The sequence below is a fragment of the Camelina sativa genome, chromosome 8, assembly GCF_000633955.1.
Source record: "Camelina sativa cultivar DH55 chromosome 8, Cs, whole genome shotgun sequence".
Taxonomy (NCBI): Eukaryota; Viridiplantae; Streptophyta; class Magnoliopsida; order Brassicales; family Brassicaceae; genus Camelina; species Camelina sativa.
The window spans coordinates 27,343,422-27,344,474 of record NC_025692.1 but is presented as its reverse complement, the minus strand read 5'-3'; the positions used below and the strand labels follow the sequence as shown (position 1 = coordinate 27,344,474).

Below are 1,053 nucleotides of genomic sequence, written 5' to 3'. Positions count from 1 at the left end.
TAACTTTTCAAAACTAGACAGCCCTCCAAAGGCAAGAAACATGGTCAAAACAAGTTAAAACAAGAGATAAAACAAACATACACACATAGAACTCAAAAGTGGTCTCTTTCTCATCTATCTAAAGTTTTCTCTTTTTCTTTTCTGGTTTCCAATTCAGTTCTGCTTTTTTTTTTTTTTCATGGATCATGATATAGAGAAGAGATTCACAGTAATGATTGATCACAGACGGCTAAACCAATCGGCATCATCACCACTTTTCACTGTGTTTTCGATCACTTTTATAGCTCTGATCTTGGTTACAACGTTGGTTCGAATGTCTAATTTCTCGATGCAACTGCGGAGTGATGATTACTCAGAGGTGAAGATAGAGATCAAAAGAGTGATTCCACACTTACCTCTAAGCTCTGAGAAGGATGGTGAAAGGAAAAATCCGATCAAGCAACAATATGCACAACAAATGATGCAATCTCCTAATCTGAAAACCAAAGAGAAACTCCAAGTTATTGAGATTTTTAGTGGAGATAACTTGTCTGAGAAGTTTCAAAAGAGGGTTATTGAGTTTGTCGGTGATGGATGTGAAGTCAACTTCGTCATGACATGGATATCATCAGCAGAGTTCTTCGGCAAAAGAGAGGTATTAGCTATTGAAAGTGTCTTTAAGTCTCATCCTCGTGGTTGCTTAATGATCCTATCCGCAACCTTGGATTCTCCTCAAGGTTATACAATCTTGAAACCGTTTCTTGATCGTGGTTACAAAGTTCTTGCAGTCACACCGGATTTGTCTTTTCTACTAAAAGGAACCGCCGGAGAATCATGGCTCGAGGAAATAAAGACAGGTAAAAGAGACCCCGGGAAGATACCTTTAGGTCAGAATCTCTCAAACCTCATGAGGCTTGCTTACTTGTACAAATATGGAGGTGTTTACTTAGACACAGACATGATTGTTCTAAAAAGCTTCAAAGGTCTTAGAAACGTGATTGGAGCACAAACTCTTGATCCTTCGTCGACAAATTGGACAAGACTGAACAACGCGGTACTAATATTCGACAAGAA

The 1,053-nt window shown here is 38.7% G+C and overlaps 1 protein-coding gene across 1 annotated transcript in view; it reads left to right on the top strand.

The window, feature by feature from the left end:
* LOC104708969 (lactosylceramide 4-alpha-galactosyltransferase-like) overlaps window positions 30-1,053 on the top strand; it is a 2,421-nt gene continuing 1,397 nt past the window's right edge. Inside the window, exon 1 of the mRNA XM_010425625.2 lies at window positions 30-634. Within this exon, the coding sequence (XP_010423927.1) occupies window positions 179-634 (456 nt within the window). The 5' untranslated portion in view covers window positions 30-178. The remainder of the gene's footprint in view (window positions 635-1,053) is intronic.